This window comes from Panthera tigris, chromosome D3, assembly GCF_018350195.1.
Source record: "Panthera tigris isolate Pti1 chromosome D3, P.tigris_Pti1_mat1.1, whole genome shotgun sequence".
NCBI classification, from domain to species: Eukaryota; Metazoa; Chordata; class Mammalia; order Carnivora; family Felidae; genus Panthera; species Panthera tigris.
In genome coordinates this window covers 65,796,197-65,819,216 of record NC_056671.1, presented here as the reverse complement: position 1 = coordinate 65,819,216, position 23,020 = coordinate 65,796,197, and the positions used below count along the sequence as shown (strand labels likewise).

General features: G+C 53.6%; 1 protein-coding gene across 1 annotated transcript; it reads right to left on the bottom strand.

Moving 5' to 3' along the window:
* Window positions 1-3,409: 3,409 nt before the first annotated feature.
* SIGLEC15 (sialic acid binding Ig like lectin 15) lies at window positions 3,410-18,332 on the bottom strand. Its single transcript, XM_042962307.1, has 6 exons — window positions 18,223-18,332; window positions 10,955-11,014; window positions 10,200-10,583; window positions 8,714-9,100; window positions 7,601-7,631; window positions 3,410-5,855 (listed from the first exon to the last, which is right to left on the bottom strand). The coding sequence occupies exons 1-6, from the start codon at window positions 18,272-18,274 to the stop codon at window positions 5,774-5,776; spliced, it is 996 nt and encodes a 331-aa protein (XP_042818241.1). The 5' UTR covers window positions 18,275-18,332; the 3' UTR covers window positions 3,410-5,773.
* Between the last annotated feature and the right edge of the window lie 4,688 nt (window positions 18,333-23,020).

Below are 23,020 nucleotides of genomic sequence, written 5' to 3'. Positions count from 1 at the left end.
CACAAAGTTAAATTCAAAGAGAATTTAAGTCTTGGAGGTTTAAGAACAGGAGGCCACCTGGTGACCCCAGAGAATTCAGGAGAGCCCTGAGGGTCTACGGTGTGGCTGTGACCTTAGGAGGAGGAGGGACACGAAGCTGCATGAAGGCTCCACCACCAGACTTCCTGGGCGGGGCTGGGGCACCTTGGAGGTCGAGCTGCCAGGGGAGGGCAGTATAACCTGAGCATTGAAGCTCAGGGAGCTCTTTCTCTCGCTTTCCTTAGCATTCATGAGACACATCTTGAACGGGCCAAAGTATGGTGGGAGGGCCTGCACATTTGATTTGGGATTGACATCAGTTTGGAATTTCTGTGGGACAGGGCCCCTTCCTCCCTTGTCTGGGTTTGGCTTCCTTTTTCCAGACGGAGCCACAGGATTTAGGGATTGGGAAGTGGATTAGAGGCAAGCTGTGCCACCTCCTAGTGTAGGAATCGGTTTCCTGTCTCTGGACCAGTGGGCTTTCTTGCTGGGACACACCCACAGAAATGCAGTGGGGAAATGGTTCCTGTCACCCTGGGGCAGCTGAGAACTAGAGATGGCCTTCATCTAAGGGTGAAGGAGCCAGGATCTTCCTCTGGAAACTGCTTTTCTGAAGACAGCCCTCTTCCTTCTTGGTCTTCCTTTCTAGCCAAACCTTTTTAGGAAACAGCCACACTTTCCTGGTCTGTCAGAGTGACCAACACGGCCCCTCTCCTGGACACTGTATTGTAATATAGCCTAAATTTGTGGCTGACACCAGATTTACTGTGGACCTTCAGTCTTCCTGGGCTGCCCTGCTCCCTGCCTTGTCTTTTTTTTTTTTTTTTTTTTTTTTTTAATATTTTGAGGTAGAGAGAAAGGGTGTGAGCATTGGAGGGGCACAGAGAGAGGGAGAGAGTCCCAAGCAGGTTCCATGCTGTCAGTACAGAGCCCGAAGGGGGCTTGATCTCACGGTCCATGAGATCATGACCTGAGCCAAAATCAAGAGTTGGACACTTAACCGGCTGAGCCACCCAAGCGCCCCCTGCCTTGTCCTTAATCAACCTTCCTTAAGGCCCTTTGTCCACCTTCCTTTTCCTGTCCCACTCTTCTCCTCCTTCATCCCATCCTCCTCCCCCTCCTCTTCTGGTGGCAGTATGGAGGTGAGTGCCTGGGCTGTCTTCAGCTCTGGGGACCCTTTGAGGTCACTTGCACACAGGACTTGGGGGTGACTGTGGAAGACAAAGGTCTGGGGGCCCAAACCCCGGGAAACCCAGAGTGCCAAGTATTTCTGTATCCTTATGTTGGCAGATCATGTTTTTCTCCCTTTAGTACATAAAATGTGACACAGAGGAAAGGGCACAGGAGAGGAGGAGAGACATGGGAGAGAAAGCCTGGGAAAGAGGAGGCAGCATGTGGGTGTGGAAGGAGCTGGGACCACAGCTGTTTTGTCACAAAACATGTGGGAAGCTGGCCAGGCCGCTTTCCTCCTGAGACTTTCCCTATTTTAAATGGGGATAATTGCAGCTTTTCCTGTTCCCTGGGTTTACAGCAAGAAGTCCCTGAGGCCACAGAGGTGGAGGCACTGAGGAAATGTTGAGGGGATGTTATTGGGGGAGAGAGGGCTGGTAGCATTGACTTAAGCAGCCAGTGCTGGAGGCCGGACAAAGCCCAGGACCCCCGGCTCTTGGCCTCTAAGGTCCCACTGGCCTGAAGGCCCTGTGACCAGTGGGCCTGGCGTTCCCGTCCAGGCTGGCTAAGGGGCTGTATGTGAACACTCAGCCCACTGTGTGTCATTTCGTACCCAGGCAGGGCCTACCTTCAGTGTAGATGATCTCATGGACACTGTCTTCTCCTGTAGATGCATCTCGATGTAAAAGGTCACTAGCTCCTCAAGCCAGGGGAAGTGTGTCGGGCTCTTGGCACATCTGGGTGCACCTCTTCCTCCCACTGCCCATCTCCAGGGGCAACAGGTGGAGGGCTGGCAGTGGAGGGCAGTCTCTGGGCTGTCAGCAGCCCTTCTGGGGACAAACGGGCTCACATTCCCAGAGCACTGAAGGGACGGCTCTAGCTGTACGTCCTGGGCCACACTGCGGAGTCCTGTCTTGAAAACGCCAAGTCTCCTGGGTCCCTTCTCTCCCTGACAATGTGCCGACTGAGCCCGTCGCCTGTGGCTCTGGTCCTTGCCACTGACAAAGCCCGAGTGCTCCGAGACGGTCGGGTTGGGGAGGACGGCAGCTCTGCTCCACGCAGACCTCCCAGTGAGAGCTCCAAGGTCCTGGGGTCTGGTGATGGCCAAATACAGCCGCTTCACCACTCTCCCCTTTTGCCCCTGGAGCAGCCGCTTTATCTGGAGACTAAGCAGAAGGCTGCCTGTGCGCAGTAAGCAAATCGGTAGAGGGAGTGCCGGAGGGACCCTCTGCTGTCCCTTCTCTGTGTGTTCTCCCTACGGCCCAGCATGGGGTGTGAAAGCACTCCACCAGCTGCGTGTTCCTTTTAGGAATGCCACTTCGGCGGTTTCTGGGACGCCCTCCTTCAAACTGCACATACCATAAGAAGGAGCACTGGGTGGTGAGCTCGCACCCTTGGAAGTCAGCCCACCTGGAGGCAGCCTCAAACTTTAGCTTGTTTAAGAATCGCCTGGAGTCACCTGGGCCCTGGCTAGAGACGACAAGCTAAGAAAGACATTTTGAGAACTGGGGAAATACGAATGTGGGCTATACGATGATATTATTCAATTATTGTTAACATTTTCTCAAACGTGAAAATGGCATTGGAGTTATGGAGGAGAATGCTCTTGTTCTCTGGAGATGCAGCTGAGGTATTTAGAGGCGAAGCACTGTGGTGTCTGTAGTTGGCCCTGAATGGTTCACACACACACACACACACACACACACGTGTGCACATTAGCAAATATGGCAAATGGTAGTAACTGTTGGATGTAGGTGGTGGGTACCTGGGTGGTCATCTTCCTTTTTCAGCTGTATGTGTGTGTGTGTGTGTGTGTGTGTGTGTGATTGAAAATGATCATAATACAAAGTTAGGGGCAAAAATCACATGAGCATCTGTTTAAAATTCCAGCACCCAGCCTCAGAGCTCACTTTTAGGAGGCCCAGGTAGCACTCAGGATGGGGATTTGAGCAAGCTCCCCAGGTCCTTCTGATGCAAACCACTTGACCTTCAGAAACCACTGCAGAAACACGGCTCTGAGAGCCTGGGGTCTCGAGGTGGAAACCCCAGCCCCAAAGCATGGTGGCTCCGGAGCAGGTGCAGCAGTTGGACGGGTGAAAGCAGCGTGCTGAGCAGTAGAGGGAGTCAGCGTCCTGCTTGGCCCCTTGGTTCCACCCCCCCCCCCCCCCCCCCATCCCCCCCCCCCCCCCCCCCCCCCCCCCCGCCCTGCTTCTCAGCCCTGTCGGGGGCAGCACTTACTACCATGTGGGAGCCCCCTCTAGCTGCAGCCCCAGCTCCAGCCCTCATGCTCCAGCAACTTTGGGTGGCTTCAATATCATGCTGTGTCTGACCACCTGGCCTTTTCCCAGACTGCCCTTTCCGCTTAGAATCACCTTTGTTCTCATCTTCCGACTTCCATTCTCCCCCATTTACGTGGCCGGCACGTGCCTTCTCCATGTCCCCTCCTCTAGGAAGCCTTCCCAAGACTGGGTCACTCTTCCTTCCTGTGTGCTCCCATAGCACCTTCAGCATTCTGTTGCCCTTACAGGATTCCCCGCTAACTGCTCTGTCGCTCCCTAACCTGAGAAATTTTACTGTGGAGCCCTCGGGGCTGTTGCCCATGCTTCTGGCTTCCCTCCTTCCAGGCATCGTGTAGGGCGCACTGCCCAGCCCCCTGAGGGTGAGTGTGGCATGTTGGTAGTTCTGGCCAATGAGTTATGGTCTCAAGTAGGAGGCCCTCGAGAGCTCTCTTTTTATCTCCAACCCAATGACCCACAACAAGAGATGGCGGGTCCTTGGGAGCCTGTGTTCCTGAGTAAGTACAGCAAGCAAAGCTCTAATGCCAATCTGTGGTGGGCATGTAACTCTGGTGCGAATAAACCCTAGTTGCTTTCAGCCACTGTGATTTTGGCTTTGTTAACACAGCACAACCTAACCCAGACTGACCGAGACGCATACCTCATTCATTTCTGTATGCCCAAACACCTGGCCCAATTCCTAGCACAAAACAGATACACAGAAAATAATTGCTATCATGGCTTTTTCTTGACTGTGAAACGGGCCTCAAAGACCAGGCAGATGTTTCAAACCACACCACCCCGTGTCCCTGGTGATACGGGACTCTCCATGGAGGTGCCCAAAGTATCCTCATACGAGGAGGTACAAATTCCAACTCCTCTGACCTTCTGACAGTTCAGACAGGTTCCTGGATGGATCCCAAGTTAACCATGAGCTGCTGTCACCCACTTTCCCTGGCAAAGGCTCTGCTGAGCAAGGGAAACTTGTCACCCACTGCCCTGCTTATTAACTTGTGAAGATCCCTCTCACCTCAGGCCACCTCCCCAGCAAAGCATCAGCGAGGACCCTTCCTTATTCTAGGTGACCACCCTAGCTTTGGGAAAAGTTCTGAGGGAAAGACTGTCCCCATTGCTTCTTCAGTGCCTGGCCCGGTGGCCCTTTGCTCTTGCCAGCTTGCCCTGGGCTCAAGCACACCTCCTCCCTGTCCCCTGAGCCCAAGAACTGCAGACGCTAAAATGCACAGGCTCACACAGAGGTGTGAACACGGAAGGCAGCACCCTGCAGTCAGTCTGCGAGGCCTCGGACAAATGCCGTGAAATCGCTGGTGTTTTTGGACCTCGCACATGCAAGGTGGATGCAGGTCATAGGTGGAGGTCACAGCCACAACTGCTTTATCCACACGAACCTGCAGCCCAGACTTCCCCTCTGACCTCTCAGCTTTCGGTCCTTAAGGACAGTGAGTCCCAGATGCTGTGAGATGATGGGTGTTTCTTTTCCCAGGGGACCCAGCTCAAGGCAGTGCAGAGCAGCCAATGGGGTAAGAGGTAGGCACAGTGTGTGAGGCAGTCACAGATGAGACCCCAGGGGGCAGGGGTACTGGGCTTCTCACCGCTGAGTTGATGTTCCTGGGACCACAGGTTTGCACAGCCCCAGACTCAAAGGTTTGCTCTCTGGAATCCTTGTTCTTGGCCAGGCTGGTGTGGGGCCCCCACTTGTCCAAGAAGTCTCTGCACGTCCCAAGGGTGCCTGCAAGGAGGAGCCCGTGCCCCCCCCCCCCACCGCCGCCACATTTGTACATGGTTCTGTACTTCGCAAAGTCCCTTCACATCCATTATTTCTTCAGATCTTGATAGTCCTAGCAGCCTGGAGGAAAGATTATTGTCCATGTTCCAGAATGGACAAACTGAGACTCAGAGAGGTAAAAACATGCCCTAGTCGACACAGCAAGTCAGAGCCTGGGAGCCCCTCTGACCAGTGTTTTGCCCGTTTTATGATGGCGTTCTATGTAAGAAAGGGCCAGAACTTGTCTGTGAGCTTCACGCTGAGCTCACGCACACACGCACAGACACGTACACACACATACAGATTCTTTCAAAATGCTGGTCCCAGTGATGGGGGCTCTGGGACAGACATCCACGTAAGAAACCACTGAGCCTCTGTGAATGGGGTCTGGACTCCCTTTGTGGGGGGTTGCCTGGCAAGGGGCTGCCAAGGTGGCTGGCAGCCAGGAAGGGCTGTCCCAGCCAAGCCTGGCATTGGCCTTCGCTCCTCATGCTGTACAAGAGGATGCCAGCGGCCAAGGGGCTCCTCACGGTAAACATGTGGCTGCTGGTGGGTCCCGAGGGCTCATCTGGCTCAAATTCTCATAGTTGGACTCCTGAGCCTGGGGCCTGTGGACAGGAGAGAGTCGGTTGACCACCCAATACAGAAGTGGGGTCATCACCAATTGCCCAAACCATGCCCCAGCGACGGGCAGGAAGGAGAGACGAAAGGGGACTGGGGCCTATATCCAGCAGGGCTTGCGGACCAACTAAAGGGTGGAGGAAGGGTAGGGGCAGCAGCTGTGGAGCAGGGAGGAGGCTAACACAGGGGAAGGCAGCCCAGACCACAGAGGTGCTATCTTCTTGAAGGGATCTCATTGGTGGCTTCAGCTGTCTTGTGTCACATGCCCTCCAGACTGATCTCCCGGGCTTGGCCTCCTGAGCTCCAGCTGCTCTCCTGACTTTGACTTCTCCCCAGGGACATCTTTACAGGCATCTCGCACCTACATGTGAGTGCTCCCATGATCCTCACCACCACCCCCTTCTCTCTCTCTCGTCTTCATCTTAGTGGCACCCAGGGTGACAGCTCCAAACGGGGCACCCTGGCTGCCTCCCTCGATTGTGCTGCCCACCTGGCCCTATGGTCAGCCCTGCCTTCCACCAGTCCCACCTCCCCACCTCCACCACTCGACCTCCTTCCTTGTGTCAAGCCGGCCTCAGCTTTGGTCAGCAGCCACCCCAAAGATCTCCTGGCCCCCACTCTTGTTCGGATGGGGCCACCTGTCTGCTTCAGTGATTTCTCATCGGCCCCTTTCCGGGTCACCCCTGAGCCTTTGACTTGCCCAGTGACTGCCTCCCTCCCCTGGGGCTCTGCTGCATGGCCCTGTCCATTTCCTTCGCAGCTCTTATTTTAGAATCTAAGATGATCTTGTTTAGGTGTTTATTAAATTCTCCACATCATGTGAGTTTTCTGAGGTCAGGGAGTTTTGCTGTAGCGTTAGCATCCAAAACAGCGTCTGGTACGTGGTAGGTACTCAATAAATATTTGAACACTCAGCTTTCTGATTTAGGTGCCTTTAGCAAAGAAAAGGGACATTGCACAGGTTTCCAAGAATGTGGGGGATAGTTGGCCAGGCAGCTGGAGAGAGGGGACTGGGCTGGCATTATGGTTTTTCCAGCCCTCAGGGCACAGGCAGGGATGGAGTTATAGGAATGCCAGGGCTTGTCCAATGGGCCTGAAAGGCTGTGTTCCGCCTCCCCGCTCCCCAGCATCCCAGGCACACTGCCCAGGGTCAGTGAATTGGATTCTTTCTTCTTCAACACAGACTTCCACATGAGCAGACACTGGGAGAGAAGGGGAGCCTGGACACGAGGGTCAGCACTTCCTAGATTAAACCCTCTGAACCTCTAATGGCATTTTGTTTGTGAAACCTTCAGCTTTGGGGGAGAATCAGTGCCCCCAGGCGGCTTTTGTGTGAGTCTGCCTGTTCTACAATGCTTAGGAGAACAAGAGGAGACACAGCCTTGAGGAATCACATCTAGGTGTGGACATAAAACAGAAAAATGGCCCTACAGCACCAGGAAACCAGGCGCGTCTGGGAGAGATGCCAGGGCGAGGCTCAGACTGTAAATGCTGGGGGTGGGGTGGGGAGAGCAGGTCACCGTGGCCTGGTCAGGCCAAGAAGGACTTGGGAGACCGAAGAGGAAGGCTTTGGAAGGCCACAGGGAGGGTCTAAACCCTGGTCAAGGTCCAGCCCCCAGTCCCGCCCTTTGCCGTTCTTTATCCTTACGGCACGGCACGAGCCTTGAGAAGCCTGCATGCCTTGCTTGGCCAGTGGGGACTAGAGCCGGGTGGGTGAGGGCAGGGTACTCACCGTGGTGGGGTGTCCTGGGCAACTGGGTGCTCTGTGTAGGGACAGAGAGACAGAGAAAGAGAGAGGAGAGGCATGAATCTCCATGGTCGTCGCAGGCTACAGGCCCTGGCTGCCCACCCTACCCCACTGTGGAAAGTGGTCTGAAGGGACGTGTAACAAACATTAGCTGGCAGGGGGTGAAGTGGCCTGGCAGATGACCAGGAGTTAATGAGGAGGAGCATGGAGTGAGGAGCGGCCCGGCAGAAAGACCCGCCTTTCTGAGGACCGTGCAGCACAGAATGCTTGGTGGGTGTGAAGAGCCAGCAAGACGGACGGCACAGCCACAGGAAAGGAGGCAGCAGCCAGGGCAACTGTGACAAATTTTGGATTTCATCCCAGGAGAGACTGAGGCCGGTGCTGCTGACCTGGGCCTGAGAGGCTCTGGGAAGCCCCTCTCTGGGGCACGAGCAAATTTCCCAGCCAGCTCAGCAAGAGAAGCGTGGGGTGAGCAGCAGCTCCTGAGGACCCCCTGTTAGCTCACACTTCCTCACCTCTGTGTTTGCTGTTCCCTCTGCTGGGAACACCACCAGCTCCTTGTTTGCTTTTCTGAGTTAGCTCTCACCTTCCCTCCTGGCCCCCATCCAGATGTCCCACCAGAGTGAGGCCTGCCAGTCTGTGCTTGGGTGGTACCTGGGCTCCAGGACAGCCCTTCCCCCTGCAGACTGGGCACCTCTTACTCAGCTCTGTATTCCTAGCACCTACACAGCACACAGTAGGTCCTCAAGATGCTTACTGTAACATAAGGGAATGGTGCTATCTGGGAAAGCCTCACGTGTGGTGGAGTCATTTATGGGGTGCCGCCAAAAGGGCGGCGCTATACTTTCTGGGTCTCTATCTCTGTGCCTCTGGCTAGAGGCAAGTTCCGTAACCTCTCTGGGCTCCGCTTCCTTGGTGTAAAACAAGGTCCTGCTAGTTCCCACCTCCTGAGCTTTACGCAGGGAGAGGAGAGTGAGTTGGAGCACGGGTGCAGAAAGTCTGTTTGGGCTGGGTTACGCCAGGTGGTCAGCCGGGCGGCCTTACTTAGAAGGAGAGCCCCTGCCCCTCACACCCACCCTGGCCCGGGGGTGCACCCACCTGGGCGGCGGCGGGCGACGGCGCGCGCGGCCAGAACGCCGAGCAGCAGCAGCGCCTTGAGGCCGAGCGCCCCGAGCGGGAGGGCGAGCGCCGAGGCCCCGGAGGCGCCGTGGAATCGGAACAAGTAGACGCTGGCCTCCGCGCGGCCCAGGCTGTTGGACGCCGTGCACGTGTAGCGGCCGTCGTGGACCAGCGCGGGCAGCTCGGCGGTCACCTGGTGGCCGGGATCCTGTCTCTGACCCGGGCCCCGCACGGCGGCCGAGCCGTTGCCCAGGGCCGGGCCGGACCAATCTAGGACGGGCGGCGGCTCCCCCTCGGCCGTGCAGAGCGCGCGGAAGGAGTGCGCCGGCCCCGGCAGCACCGAGAGGTTGATGATCCGCGGGGCGGCTGCGGGCAGCGGCCAAGGGGTCGAGGGAGAAAGCGAATCCTGGTCAGAGCAGAGGGGGGAAAGGGCAAGGGCAAGGGGGACCCCTCCCAGTCCCGTTTAGTCACCAAGAGATTTGGGGGTGGTTGGCTCAGAGAAGAGGGAGTAGGCGCTCTAGCGCCACGGTGCCTGGGTCCCAATAGAGATGTGGCCTTGGGCAAGTTATTCCGAAGCTCCGTGCCTCAGTTTCTTCATGCGTAAAATGGGGATCGTTTTCTTTATGGGGTCGTTGGGATTTGGCAAGTTAATACATGTGGGGTGCTTGGATTAGGGCGTGGCCCATTAGCAAATGCGCACTCAACGGTCGTTATTGTTGCGGTAGCTCAGGGCTGGGGACTGTCTGCTGGTAGGGGTTCAAGGGCACTTCCCACTCCCAGACAAACTGTCAGTGGCAGGGTGGCGAGGGCCCTGGGGAGAAACTGAAATGCACTCGGAGAGGCAGCCCGGCCAGCCCAAGGGCACATGGGAAGTTCGTGGCAGAGCCAGACTGGAGCCCAGAACCGGATCCCCACGGCAGCGGGGTGGGGCTAGGATATTTAAAAGCTCCCCAGCTAATTCCAGTGCACAGCCAGGGTTGAGAACCACTGTTCTAGGGACCGGGGATCCTGGTGCCCACTTCTTTATGCCAGGGTCTAGCAAAATACTGGGCACTGTGGGCTCCCTGGGCATCCCCCCCCCCCCAGGGGGCTGTGGGTGCCCTTCAGTGCACAGAGCACACATCCCATTGCAGCCTTTGCCGTATTCAGGATGACTGTTCGACTCGTGCTTCTCGCCCCCTAGACTGCGAGCTCCTGGGAACATTCACTCTCTGCGCGCTTCATTACAGTGTCCATTCCCGGGCCCCATTCAGCCCTTCTCCGAGCAAGCGGTCTGCATTTTTAACTAGTTCCCACGTGGCTCGTAGCCATCGCCAGTGAGCCCCCCCCCCCCCCCCCCGCCTGCCCTAGAGAGATGGGCTGTGTATTGCTCCCCTTTCTATGCCCCGGCGGGCGCAGTGCGGGCACCCGGAAAGCCCTCTGGACGGGGCGGGGAAGGGGGCCGGGACAAGGGCACGGCGCTCACCGGTCACGCGGAGCCAGATGCCGTGGCGGCTCTCGTAGCGGTCGTGGACGTCGCCGGCGAACTCGACGCGGCAGAAGTAGCGGCCGTCGTCGGCCAGGGCGAGGCGCTCGACGCGCAGCGACAGGTCGTTGCGGCGCGGGTTGCCCAGCAGCCGGAAGCGGCCGTGCAGGCTCAGCGCCGTCTGGCAGAGCTCGCTGCCCCGCGCCGCCGCGCACCGGAACACCTGCGGGCCCGCGTACGCCTCGCCCGCGCGCCAGATGGCCGTGAGCGGCCCGTCGTAGTGGCGGTGCGGGTGCGTGAAGGTGCAGGGCAGCACGGCCGCCTCGCCCGCCGCCGCGCTCACCTCGGCCGGCACATGCATGGACCAGCGCTGCGTCGGCGCACCTGCGGGCAGGCGGCCGGGAGCGTCAGCCCTGCCCTGGGGCCGCGCCGGCCGCCATCCCTCGGACTCTGGGGGGTCGGGGGGAGGGGAGTCCCCACCGGGAGGTTTGGAAACCTTAGGACTCTGGGAGCGTCTCCCACCTGGGGGCCCAGAAGCCCACCACGTGACCGTGACCCGAGAGGCATCTCCCGGGACCTTGTCTCCCCGGACTCTTGAGGTGCCTGGGACTATTTGCCTCATTCGACCACTTCACCGACAGGCCCCTTGACCCCATACTCTTCCCTAACCCCTGCCCTGCTGGAGAAAAGCCCTGGATTCCATGGTTACATTACAGTCCCAAGACCCCCGCGGTAGTGATAACAAAAGCACTTACTGTGCACCTCCGTGTCGAGCAAGTTCCTGGTAGTATCTCTTTTAGTTCTCACAAATGATCCTAGATGTAAGCACAGTTATTCCTGGGTTGTATGTAATAAACTGAGGCAAAGAGAAGTTGAGTGATTACATAAGGTCACACAGCTAGGAAGCAAAGCCGGAATTCAGACTCAGGACTGCCTGATTCCACAAACGCATGGAACCTTGGGGCTCATCCAAGGAGACCAACACTCCCATTTACAGAGGGGAAACGGGCCTTGGCAAGGGATGGTATGTTTTGAACTTAACGTGTTGAACGGGATGAGATTCTTTGAGAATCCAGGTCAACCGAAATGGGCTTCCCAAAGGGCCGTATGAGCTGAGAGACCAAGAGTGGTAGACCATTGCGCTGCCTTCTTGCTCTGCGCAAGCGCCTTTGGGCTGTTTCCTCACCTCCTGTGTTGTGAGCCTCTGAAGTATGGTTGAGCTAGGGTCTGGAAGCTGTGCTCCGCCTTCAGCTTGAAGATGACGGGAGAGCCTCTGCCCCTGTTGTTGCATATGTGTGCTGCTTTGGGGAAGGGTGAGCAGGTGGGTGGGTGGGTGTTGGACCTGGGCCTTGGAGGATCAGGATAGGGGTGGTGTCTCCCTGAGGAGGGAGGACAGGCTGCTAGTTCTACCCAGCTACAACCCTGAATGCAGTTCACAAAAGGGATCCTTAGAGGGAATAATATTCCCACTCTGGTATTTCCCAAGAGCTTTGTAATTTACACAATTCTTTTGTATACATCATGTCACATGACCCCCAAAACACCCTAGGGGAGAATGACTCGGGGAACTATTGTTATAGATGTGAAAATGGAGTCCCAGAGTCACACAGACAGATGATGGGAGAAACCCAGCTTTGCTGACTCCATGTCCAGTGCTCTTTACTCTTTGGGGGTAGCTCATGTCCTGGTTTGGAATCCCCCGGCCCACAGCCAGTTACCATCCGTCCTCCAAGAAGCCCATCCCATCTATGAATTATCTACAGGTCAGGACATTTCTTCTGCATAGAACCAACATCTGCCACTACCCACATGACCCTCTTTGGAGCGTGCACATCCTCTCACGGTGATGGCCCTTCTGGGACCCCAGCATGGCTATCCTGGACCCATCAAGTCTTCCCTTCTCTGGTGGAAGTCCCGGGGCCTCCCCTGCTCCTCCCCTTCCTCACTGCCCGCTTGGTGCTCTCCGTGCAACGTAGTGTCCTGAGCCGGGGACTCCAGGTATGTGCTGCAGGGGTGTATGTTGCACGTGTTCCTGCAGGGGTGTGCCGCAGATGTGCGCTGTGGGGGTGCTGGGCCAGCAGAGTGGGGTGCGAATTGGGTTGTGCGAGCTTTGCCTCATATAAAATGACACTTTGGGCTTGTGCCGAGCTTGCAATCCAGTAAAGCCACAAGTTCTTTTTTCACGCGATCTGCTTATAAGCCAAATTTCGTTTCCTCTAAACAAGTGGAATTATGCTTTTGAACCCAAGTGGAGGACTTGACATTTACCTCTACTAAGAGCTTGTTTGCTCAGTTGTTAATAATCAAAGGGCCTAGTTTCAAATCTGAGAAACCCTTCCTGAAGGTTTTGCTGGTTTACTCAGTACCTCCAGCTACAGAAACGGTTTCCCCACTCTTGAGGCTCAGTCCCTGCCTCAGTTTCCCTACACTTCTCACCCTCTGTAACCTCAGCCTCTTTTGAGCTTCTGCATCTTGCAGGCATCCTGGAGCCAGGTACTGATTCCCCAGAGGTATTTTTTTTTTTTGCTATTGTGCATTCATCAATTAGGAGGTGTTTATCAGACATGTCCCACCCTAAGCCAGGCACTTGGATACAAGCCAGGGTTACAAAGATCAATAGGTTACCTTATCAGCCTGCTGGAGCTCACCACTCAGAAAGGGAGACAGATCTGTGAACACATAATTACACTACAGCCTGCCAGGTGCTCTAATGAGGGACACGAACAATGTTCCCTCTGTCTGAACAAGTTTCCTGGCTCATATCATTCACCAACTTCCTCCCAGTCATCCCCAGGTCTCTGCTGAGTCTTCCTACAGAGGGAGGGCTTCCTCGAACCCCAAGGCTGGGTCTGGCACCGTTGCCTTCAGCCTCTGGCCTGGCAGAGGTACATCCTCCAGGCATCCAGAAGCTCTGGGAGGACAGGGACCACGTATGTGTGGTCGTATTTGGGTCATCACTGCCTAGCACGGCACTTGCCACAAACCAACTGATGTTGAATTGGATTGCTGTAGAAGGGCGGAAGGGAGGGTAATCAGGCTGGCAGGGGAGGGTGGTGTGGCTGGGGGAAGAGGAAGAGGTGTGCAAGTATTAGGCAGCGAATGCTTGGAGGACCAGCAGATCCTCGAGAAAGAAGTGGGATTTTCTAAGATTTGGTGTAGATGGAAGGTGCTCTAGGCAAAGGGAGGTAAGGACATGAGCATAGAGATTGCGGGCATGACGAGATAAGGGAGCCAGAGGACACAGTGCTTTGGGTGCTCACTGGGAGATATTCCTCATTTCATTTCATACGTACAACGACCCAATGAGAGACTCGCGATAGCCTCTTTTGGGGAAGAGAGAACTGAGGCTCAGGGAGGCCACGTGACTGCCCAAGTTCACTTGACTCACCAGAAGCAGAGCCAAGGCTTCCCCGTTGGTGGCTCACGTTTCTACTCTGTCCTGTGTGCTGTGTCGCTTGGGGATGACAGTCTAGTTTGGAACATCCTGAAGTGGGATACAGATGGTCTGCCACGGCCTCTCCCTCCCTGGGGGCTTTGCTCTAGGACCAGAGAGGGCACACAGAGGCCCTTTCAGCCAGTGTGAGGATCTTGGCTCCAGTTAGGGGGAGATTTGTGTTTCCTGTTTACCTGCTAGATGGTGTTTCAAGAGGAAAGCACCTGGACTCCCTGTTACATGGAGACTTTGGACACATCCACTCAGGGACTCAAGGGGAGGGTGGGAGGTCCTGGCAGGAACTGCCCAGGGAGCACATGCATTTGCTTTGGCAGGAATCCAAGCTCCCCAGCATCCTGTGACATTTGTCATTCCCTCTGGCAGCTCATGCCCGCCTTTAGGACAAGGGAGGGATGACTCCTGAACTAAAACCATGCCCCCTTATTGTGGAGTTTCTAATCTCCTTGCCTCAGGACTATTAGCCTCTGGGGACAGCAAGAGACCCACATTCTTCTCACTGTCCACCTTCACCACTCAGTGGTGGGCCACAGGGCATGCTGGCAAGCTTCCCTGCTTTGGCACAGCTGGACCTGGGTGACAGTCTCACTTGTGGTCATTCTTTCCTGGGCTCTTATGAGCACCCAGTCTGAGCCTGGCACTGTTCTAGGCTCACTCACTTATGGGTGATCTTTGGGCAGGTTACTTACTGTCCCAGGTCTCAGACTCCTCTGCTGCAAAATGGGGTGCCTAACACCTTCCTCATGGGCTTGAAGGTTGAACGAAGTCACACGTGTAGCTCGCCCAGCAAATGCTCAATGCACATCAGCCCCCTTCTCTCACCAGCCCTGCCAAGGGAGGGTGGGGGGGTGGGGGTGCTGAGCAGTGGCGGGAAGTGCTCTGGGCACACACCTCAAGCCGATGCAGCAGGGGTGAAGATAGGGGACGCTGACATCGCACCTTTGGCAGCTCAATTTAGCATCTTAGGGACCGTGTGGGCAGTCAGGGCGGACCGTGCCTCCCAGGGGATGGCCACGTGGTGCTCAGAGCTGGAGTCCTTCAGACCTCCCCAGTGCTGCCGCCCCCTCGGCCCCATGATGGCTGACATCACCAGCAGACGGGCAGCCACTCTCATGAGGCTAGTGATCTGTAAGGGGGCCACCCTCCTTGGGGACATTTGGCATGCTAGCAGGGGTGTTCTCAGGGAGTGACTCCGGCGGTAGCCTCTTGGGCATGGTGGCACCTGGAGTGTCAGGAGAGGGCATTTGAGGGCAAGGGGAGATGTTCCTCTTGGCCAGCAAACCTCACCAGGGAGGTGTGTGGGTTCAACTGGGGCACACTGCCTTCCGTCCACTTCTCTCCTGCCTGCGTTTGCTCCCAGCAATTCTTTTTGGGGCCTGTGTGTTGTGCAGATAGGTTGTCAGTGGAGAAAAGGGAAGAAAGGGCTGCGGACTGGGGAGGGGGGTGGAGTGACAGAGAAAACAGGAAACCCATCTTTCAGTGTGAGCTGGACCAAGAAGTTTCTAGGGAAGGGATGAGGAGCAGGGATGCATGAGGGAAAGGCCTGGCTGTTCTCCTGACCTCGGGGTTATCCAGGCTTCTCCCATAGCCTTGCCTCTTGGCCACACGGTTGTGGACGTGGCCCCGCTTGCCTGAGCTACAGATGGAGAGCCTCAGCTGACCGTGCCCCGTGGCCAGTGTCTGCCCCAGGGCGCTGCTCTCCCAAGTTCCCACTCAGCCTGTCTCTGCCCGTGCTCCCCTGGCCTTCTCAGGGGGTCGTGCTCCCTGTCAGTCCTTCTCCACCCCAGGTGGGACTTCTCAGCCCAAGCTACTGGCCACAGTAGCCGCCAGGAGCAGAAGCATCATCCTGGCTTGGGGAACTCTCCCATTTCCCCCCGGACCCATGACAGCAGCCCATCTCCTCCTTGGCCTCTCCCCGCACCCCATGTCCTTGCTCACTACTGAGATTTGTCTTGCCTTTTGGTTTGTTTTGCAGCAGTGGTTCAGAGCTAATAAATTCCTTTGAGCACAAGCTTTGCTCTGGACTCCCCACCGCTGCATGTGGATGGTGTAAAGGTTGGAGCTTGCACTCAGAACCCTCTGGTTCAACCCAGGCTGTGACAGCCCAGAAAAGTTACTCGACTTCCACTGGCCTCCCTAAACAGGCACAGGGGTCCTTGCACTGCAGAGCTGGGGTGAAGAGTAGATGAGCTGCTTGTCAGGGCCTGACAAGGAAGCCCTTGAGGGTGACAGCGACTATGATCGCTCTACCTACTTATCAGAGGCTTGTGGACCAACTGCAGAGTTGTCCAAAGTCACCCAAATGGTCAGAGCTCCCAGACCATTGTTCTTTCCACCTGTATGTTCCCTGGCATCTCCAGCTTTCTGAAAGCAGATCCGTGGGGAGCCAGACGGGAAAGACAAGAAGACAAGGGAGAGTGTGTGTGTGAGCCCCTGGGAGATTAGGGGCTGCCCCAGGGCACTGGGTGCTGAGGATGGGTGGCATCGGTAAGAAGAAGGGCACAGAAAGGGGGGCGGTTTCCTGGACAAATTCCTCCCACTTTATTTTTGCCCACGGCCTGCCCTGGCCCTATGCTCAGACATGCAGCTGGGGGGCAGAATGTGACACGCGGGGACCCTGCTCACGCAACACCTCAGGCTTCCACATTGCAGTCTAACCCAGCCCGGTCGTCCGGCCTCTTGCCCAGGCCTGGTGCCACACGGAGAGGCTCATAGGTGAACGGTACCAGAGGGGTCTCAGAAAGTGCGACCCTGCTCACCCTAGTTCCGTGAAGCAGCTGCCAGTATGAGAAAAAGGGATCCCCTCCCCAAGACGCCTCAGCCTCCCTGGGTAAATCTCAGTACATGGCAGGAACACTTGCGTGGTTTAAGTTTTGTTCTTGGACACGTGACCGCTCATACTTCCTCTAAGTGTTTTTGTCTTTGACTGATTCATAGCCCCTGACCCTCAACAGGAGAAAAGAAATAAACCAAAACAAGCACCCCCCACCCCCACCCCACCAAAGCTAGCCTCTCTCAAGGGTATGTGACTTCAACAAGATTTCCTTGCCATTTCCTTGCACAATCACTGAGCACCAGGACTGTGCTGGGGGTTTTTATATACATGATCTAATTATCCTTCACAGCACCCCAAGAGGCACCGGGGACCCCACTTTGCTGATGCTCAGAGAAGTTAGGCAACCTTCCCAGGGCCACATAGGTAGTAAATAGCAGAGCCAGGATTTAAAGCTGTGTATGATGTCAACACTTATGCCTGAACTGCTCTCTTATCAGCCCAAAATCCGGGCAGGGTCACCTTCTCCAGCCCCCACCCTCTAAGTGGCACCCTAAATCATCCCAGGGAGGCAGCCGAGTTAGGGCACTCTGGGAAAAGAAAGCCTCTCCCCTATCAGCCCCCACTGGAGGGCTCTGTCAGGGGACAACGGGCAGTGCAGGGTGGGGACTGGGGTCGGTCCAGTCTAGAGCCACACATCCCAGCCCCACCCTACACCACACTTACCAATTAAAGTGGCCAGCACTTCTAAGAGCTCTGTAGGCAGGTGCTCTTATCCAAACCCGACCTGAACTGGACTCTGCCTCTGTTGAATGCTCAAGAGGAAGGAAAAGGAACCTAAGGTGTGGGAGTGTATAATCCAGTCATGGAGACAGGACTCCAAACAAGGAATGTTGCCTAACAGCTTAGAACACCATGATATCAGAGATCACTAATGTGGCACATGACGGCCAGTGGCCATGCACATGGAGGCACTGACGCTGAGTCCAGGGACATATCCACAGGAGGGATGTCGCAGGCGGGGGTCCGGGAAAGGACTGAGGTTTGGGCCAAGGGGCTCGGAGGATGGCCTTTGTCATTTATCCCAATTACCCTCAACTATGTTGAGCATCAGAATGACCTGAGAAGATGGTTGAAGATTCAGACTTCTGGGCCCTGTTGCCTGATATTCTCATTCTGCAGGACTGGGGTGGAGCCCAAGGATCTGCATTTAAACAAATACTCTCTTCCCACTGAAATGCTGCTACCGATGGTCAGTCGGTAACAGAAACGCCGTTCCCAGGGACACGAACTCACTGAGCTCAGTGCCAATGACGTCGTTACCTAAGCCTGCGGCAAAGGGTTCCCATTCACGCCTTGGGGTTCCCCCTGGGCGGTCAGGATGCCCTCTATCGGTTGCCCTGTTCCCCATGTGAAATCACCCCCACTCTTCCCCCAAACCCATTTTCCCTCTGAGCTGTGCCCATCGTGACACAAAGCACTTGGATGACCGCAACACCCGAAGTCCCTTCAGAGCCTGGACTGTCCGCGCCAAAGCTTGCCCACTATCTCCTTGGATCCTCACAGCGGTGGCTGAGCCGGTGGCCTTTCTACAGGTGGGGCTCAGAGAAGTCAGAGGATTGCCTAAAGTCACCGGAACCCAAGATGACACCCGGGCTTGAACTTGTGGTTTCTGTCAAAGCAGCTTCCCTAAGTGCAACCCGGTTGTCCCAAGTTCAAGGAGAGAAGACTGTACCTAAGATTCTGTGAGCATCTATTCTGTTCTGAGCAGGGGCCACAGAGAAAAGTGGGAAACTTACCTATAGGGAGGATGCCCACCAAGCAGGCCAGGAGCCGGAGGGACCATTCCATGCTGTGAGTGTCTGGAGACCCCAGACCAGCCCCACACTCGCCTGGGCCACCAGCGAGAAGCCTCCCTGATGAGGAGAAGGCAGGTGAGGGGGTGGGCTGCGTGCCCAGGCCTGTGCCCCTACTGGGCTCCAGGCTCCAGGGGAACTGGGGAGAGGCAGTTGGGCAGTCTGGATATGATCAGATGAAGCCCGTGGGGTTTAGTCATGTGGAAAACCAACAGGGGAACCACTCAGATGATTTTCCAGGACAGGAAACAGAGAAGCACTTGAGGAAGAGGAAGGACCCTTTCCTGGGGCCACTGGTCCCTTTGAAAAAAGCGCTGCTCTTTTGCTGCCTGCCCTCTCTTCCTCCCTTCTTCCCTTCGTCCTCTCTCTCCCTCTACCCGCCTCCCTTCCCCCTTCCCCTTCTCCCTTCCTTCCCTCTTCCTCCCTCTTTCTACCCTCCCCTCCCTTCCATCTTACCTCCCTTCCTTTCCTCCCCCCTCCTCCCTCTCTCATTCTACCTTCCTTTCTCCCTCCCCCACCCCTCCTCCCTCCTCCTACCACCCTCTTCCCTCCCTCCTCCTTTCTTTCCCTCCTTTTCTTCTCTACATTTTTAGTGTGCCAGCATGGGTTTTCATTTTGATGAAGCTATCTTCCTGTGGCCATGCTGATTCTGAAGTGGTGATTATTCACAGAAGAAAAGTCCTCTCCAAAATGTAGTCATCATTGACAATGGTTACATTACCAAGCAGCATAAAAGGAAAATAGTACACTTATAAGCAAATCAATCCAGACAAACTTGTCAAAATGCTCAGAACATCAAAATGTCAGATAGAAATATCCTACCACAGGGGCAGAATCTCGGCATCTGTGCCAAGGAGATAATCAGAAAGCTGAACAGAAAAAACGGCCAGGTAGGAGGCTGGCCAAGGTGAGTCAACGCTTGGGGAGAGGGAAATGTTTTAGTTAGGATAAATGCTAATCTGTTGAGAGAGAGAGAGAGAAGTTCTCAAATACAATAGATTTTTTAAAAAATGGAAGTTGATTTCTGTCCCATATATCAGTCCCAAGGTGAGCGATTTACGTAGGCAGGTGGCCTTGCTTCTCCAGGTCATTCAGGGATCCAGGTTCAGTCCTACTGTTACTTCCTCACCCCCGAGAACTCCATTGTTAATGCCCTTAAGGCTGAAGGTGGCAATCAGGCTTGTTCAAGAGGAAAGATAGAAACTCTACTTGGCTTGTCTTTTTGGTTATCCATGATCCAAAAGCTGTAGACATCACATCCACTCACCTCCATTGGCCACACCCATGGCAAGGGAGCCCTGGAAGTGTGGTCTCTAATGAGGTGATGCTATGGTCAAGCTAAAATTTATTACCATGGAAGAAGGAAACAGATGTTGATGGGTGGTTACTTGTCTCTGCCCCAAGCGTTTGCTATAACTCTAGAAAACTAAACTTTGGAAAACAATCAATTCCATAAACTCTAAAATGTCCTTGAAGGATGCACCCTTATTTTATATACAACTGAGAGAGAAAAAAACTTTGTACCTTTTTATAATCGTAAGATGCCATTGGCTGTAACATGTATCAGAATTCAGAAATGTTAAAAATGTGAAAAAAATGAGCATCTTAGAATTGATGAAATATAGTTCCTTTTTGGCTTTTTGGTAACATATTCTCAACAACAAGAGCCTTTTCAGGGGCACCTGGGTGGCTCAGTTGGTTAAGCAACCGACCCTTGATTTTGGCTCAGGTCATGATCTCACCATTCATGGGTTCAAGCCCTGCATGGTGCTCTGTGTGGGCAGCAGAGAGCCTGACTGGGATTCTGTCTCCCTTTATCTCTGTCCCTCCCTCGATGCTCCCCTCCCTCCCCCCCCCCCAGGGCACTCACCTCTCACATCTTTCTCTCTCAACAGTAAATAAATAAGCATTACAAAAACAGAAAAAGAAGAAAGGACTTTTCAGAGGGGTCAGCCTGTCCTCCCTATGCTAGGAGGAGCCACAGAGAAGAGATGTATGTCTGTGTCTAGACCAGGGTTTTACAGATACTCTTTCTTAGATCAAGGAGGTTTTTTGTTCTGTTCCTGGTTTGCTGAGAGTTGTTAACGTGAATCTAGTGTTGAATTTTCTCAAAAAGTTTTTCTGAGATAATTCTAAGATTTTGTCTCTTTAGTGAATTACATTGATTTTTCCAAGTTGAACCAGCCTTGTGTTCCTGAGATAAACCACACTTGATCATGAAGTATTATCCCTTCTACATATTTCTGGGTTCAGTTTGCTAACATTTTATTGAGGATTGTTTAATTGTGTCCATGAGGGATATCGATCTGTAGTTTCTGTTTCTTGTAGTGTCTTTGTCTGGTTTTGGCTTTAGAGTAATGCTGACCTCATAAAATGATTCAGGAAATGTATCCTCCTCTTCTGTTTTCTGAAAGAGATTATGAATTGACATTATATCTTCATTAAACATTTGGTGGATTCCCCAATCATCTGTGCCTAGAGGTTTTTTGTTGTTATTGTCGGAAAGTTGAAACCTATGAGTTTAAGGGCACCTGGGTGGCTCAGTCAGTTGAGTATCTGACTTTGGCTCAAGTCATAATCTTGTGGTTCATGAATTTGAGTCCCACATCGGGCTGTCTGCTGTCAGCACAGAGCCTGCTTCAGATCCTCTTACCCCGCTCTCTTACCCTCCCCCGCTTGTGCTCTGTCTCTCTCTCTCACTCTCTCTCAAAAATAAACATTTAAAAAAGAGGAAAAAATACCAGTTTAATCTGTTTGATAGAATGCTATTCAGATTATTTCTTCTAGAAGTAAGTTTTGGTAGATCATGTATTTCAAGGAATTGGTCCATTTCATCCAAGTTGTTAAATTTAGGGACACAGAATTGTCCATAATGTTCTTTTATTGTCTTTTTAATGTCTGTGAGGTCTGTAGTAATACCACCTCTTTCATTCCTGAATTAACAGTACTTTATTTTTATTATTATTATTATTTGTATTTGAGAGAGAGAGAGAGCAGTGAGCAGGGGAGGGGTGTGGAGGGGGAGATAGAGAGAATCTTAAGCAGGCTCCATGCTGAGCATGGGGCTTGATCCCTCGACCCTGGAATCATGACTTGAGCCGAAACCAAGAGTAAGATACTCAACCAACTGAGCCACGCAGGCGCCTCAACGGTACTTTAAAATCTCAGATTCAAATACTTTTGAACCTGTATCATGCCCCAGGTCTATGCTGGACACCGCCCAGATATATGGAAGATCAGCTTCCAGTAGAGGTTGACAGTCTAATCCAGTGTGCTACACATTGACAACTCAGCTCTCAGCCCCAAACCTACGTTTCTATACTCTGCTGTCAGTGCTGAGGCTGGCACTCTGCAAACCACATTTCTCAGACCACACTTGGCCAGTGGAAGGCGCTAGAGAGAGGCTGGGAGGTGGAAGCAGGGCTTCCAGTTCCTGTTAGCGGTGCTCCAGCACCTTAGGAGCCATCTAGGTCCAGCCTCCGGCTCTGTTGACAATCCAAGCCTGCCGCCTCCCCTCAGAGGTGCGGCCCCAGCCCGGCACGTCTGTCCCCCTCCCACCCTATCCTCTGAACATTAGCCACACAGTGTCCCCCTTCGCAGAGCTGACCACCAGCTATGCTTCCTCTAAACTCCTGGGCCTCCATAACCTTACCTCCACGCCTCCCTCCCTGCCAGCCCCAGGGGTGGTAGCTTCTTCCTGTAGTTACTAATACTTGGGCTATCTCCGAATCCCTGATTTTCTCTCTTATCCTTCAGTTAGTTATCTGTGTAACCAGTGGCTTACACTGTGTTTGATACAGGAACTCAGCATATCTCAGTTTAAGAGGTCAACTCTCCCCAAGTTCATCTCTAAATTCAACACAGTCTCAATCAAAATATCAACAGGCTTTTTTTTTTTTTTTTTTTTTCCTAAAAGCAGATTCTAAAATTTATTTGGAAGGACAAAGGACCTGGAAGAGCCAGAATTGTTTATTCGAAAAAGAAGAATGCACTGGGGGGACTGTCATTACTGATTTCAAGAACCACTATAAAGATGCAAAGCAAGAAAATGTGGTATTGGTGGAATGATAGCCACAAAGATCAATGAAACAGAATTGAGAGTCCAGGAATACCAGTGTAGCCAACTGATTTTTGACAAAAGTCCAAAGGCAATTCAATGGAGAGAGGATAGTCTTTCCAACAAATGGTTTTGGAACAGTTGGATGTCATATATATATATACACATATACAGGACCTTGACCCATAACTCACAATTTATACAAAAATTAACTAAAAATGCATCATAAGCCAAAATGTAAAACGTAAAACTATAAAATTTCCAGGGGAAAACAGGAAAAAAAAATCTGTGTAAGCTTAGGTTAGGCAAAGAATACTAATTTAAAAATTTGATAAATTGGATTTTGTCAAAATTGAAAACATTTTATCTCCAAAAGACACTGTTAAGAGAATGAAAAGACAAGGGGCACCCTTCTGGCTCAGTCAGTTGAGTATCCGACTTCGGCTCAGGTCATGATCTCAAGGTTCGGTTCGTGAGTTTGAGCCCCGCATGGGGCTCTCTACTGTCAGCACGGAGCCCTCTGAGGATCCTGTTTCCCTCTCTCTCTGCCCCTCCTCAGCTGGCGCTGTCTCTCTTTCAAAAATAAATAAACATTTTAAAAAAGAGAGAGTGAAAAGACGAAGACTGGGAGAAAATATTTGCAAATCATATCTCTGACAGAGGATCTGTATCCAGAATATATAA

Coding starts and splice junctions, on each gene's coding strand:
- SIGLEC15 (XM_042962307.1), bottom strand. CDS start 18,274: ATGGAATGGTCCCTCCGGCTCCTGGCCTGCTTGGTGGGCATCCTCCCT. Junction 11,015..18,222: donor GGTGGGCATCCTCCCTATAG/GTAAGTTTCCCA, acceptor GCTTACATCTAG/GATCATTTGTGAGAACTAAA. Junction 10,584..10,954: donor GCTCGACACGGAGGTGCACA/GTAAGTGCTTTT, acceptor GCCTGCCCGCAG/GTGCGCCGACGCAGCGCTGG.